Source organism: Buceros rhinoceros, unplaced genomic scaffold (assembly GCF_000710305.1).
Source record: "Buceros rhinoceros silvestris isolate BGI_N320 unplaced genomic scaffold, ASM71030v1 scaffold27359, whole genome shotgun sequence".
In the NCBI taxonomy this organism is placed as follows: Eukaryota; Metazoa; Chordata; class Aves; order Bucerotiformes; family Bucerotidae; genus Buceros; species Buceros rhinoceros.
Window position 1 is genome coordinate 1,107 of NW_010433675.1, and position 1,388 is coordinate 2,494.

The 1,388-nt window shown below is 56.3% G+C and overlaps 1 protein-coding gene across 1 annotated transcript in view; it reads left to right on the forward strand.

The window, feature by feature from the left end:
* Nucleotides 1–949, forward strand: part of MSX1 (msh homeobox 1) — a gene marked incomplete at its 5' end in the record, with an annotated part of 1,714 nt that extends 765 nt beyond the window's left edge. The window contains 2 exons of the mRNA XM_010144200.1: nt 421–425; nt 519–949. Coding sequence (XP_010142502.1) covers nt 421–425; nt 519–949 — 436 coding nt within the window. The remainder of the gene's footprint in view (nt 1–420; nt 426–518) is intronic.
* Between the last annotated feature and the right edge of the window lie 439 nt (nt 950–1,388).

Consider the following 1,388-nt stretch of genomic DNA (forward strand, 5'->3'; position numbering starts at 1 on the left):
GGGTGTAATAGATAGGGGGGGGGGGGTGAGTCTGAGAAGCCAGCCCATTTTGTTTATTCTTTTTCCTTAATACAGTAAAAAGGACAGAACGGGTTGTTTTTTTTTTTTTTGAGGGTCACTCCCTTCATTCAAGTCTCCTCTGCATGAGGTGGGAGCTGTGGAGGCAGGAGACAGAGGGGGCTTGTATGTGTCTGCTCCTTGTCGAGTTTTTCCGTGGGGTCAGAGATGTTCTTGCTGCAAAGCACCATTGAGTAGCTTTCGGTCCTGCGAATCTTGAAAAACCTAATTCCTCTTGTAAAGCACCCGCTTTCTTTACTAGAATAGGAGACATCAATTTGAAGCATGCTCCGGGCAGTCCTGGGGTTTTGGGGCCATTTCACTTTGAGCATGACCTTATTTTCCCCTTTCTCTCTACCCCAGCTGCTGTAGGTTGGGGGGTTTTGGGGGGCATGTGGGTTCGGGCATTGCTAACCAAGGTGTCTCTCTCCTTCCCCTTCTCTGGCCACTCCTCGGTGCAGGGCGGCTGAGCCCCCCAGCTTGCACCCTGCGCAAGCACAAGACAAACAGGAAGCCCCGGACGCCCTTCACCACGGCACAGCTGCTGGCCCTTGAGAGAAAGTTTCGGCAGAAGCAGTACCTGTCCATAGCTGAGCGTGCTGAGTTCTCCAGCTCGCTCAGCCTCACCGAGACCCAGGTGAAGATCTGGTTCCAGAACCGCCGTGCCAAGGCCAAGAGGCTCCAGGAGGCTGAGCTGGAAAAGCTGAAGATGGCAGCCAAGCCCATGCTTCCTCCTGCTGCTTTCGGCATCTCCTTTCCGCTGAGCAGCCCAGCCGTAGCTGGTGCCTCTCTGTATGGTGCCTCCAGCCCTTTCCAGCGGGCAGGACTGCCCGTGGCTCCTGTGGGACTGTACACAGCACATGTGGGATACAGCATGTACCACCTCACATAGAGCTGAGCCCAGCCAAGCCCAACCTGCCAGCTCTCTGCTCCCGCTGGCTCCACACACATTCCCTCCTTGCTCCTCTGGCTCCTCTCTGTGGACTTCCTCATGGGCCCCATGGCAGAGACTTCTCCAATCCAGCTCTGCTCAGCCTCTCTGCTTCCCTCGGTGGTGCTGGCCTCCCTGGTTTCACACTCCTCAGCAGTCCTGGGAGCTGCTCAGCTCTCCAGCTGGCAGAGAAACCTGAGGCATTGCCCCAGCTCTTTCCTGGCACAGAGTGGGGATGGGCCAGCTCTGCCTCGCTTTCCTGGGTCCGGCTGGCAGCCTGGGGAGAGCCCTCTGTGGGGGAAGGAACTGTGGAAGAGAAACAGCAAAAAAGGGGCTGAAAGACAGGACGTTTCTCTTACTTTCTGCAAGGCGAGGTTAAGAGGCAGAAGTGTAGAGCAGC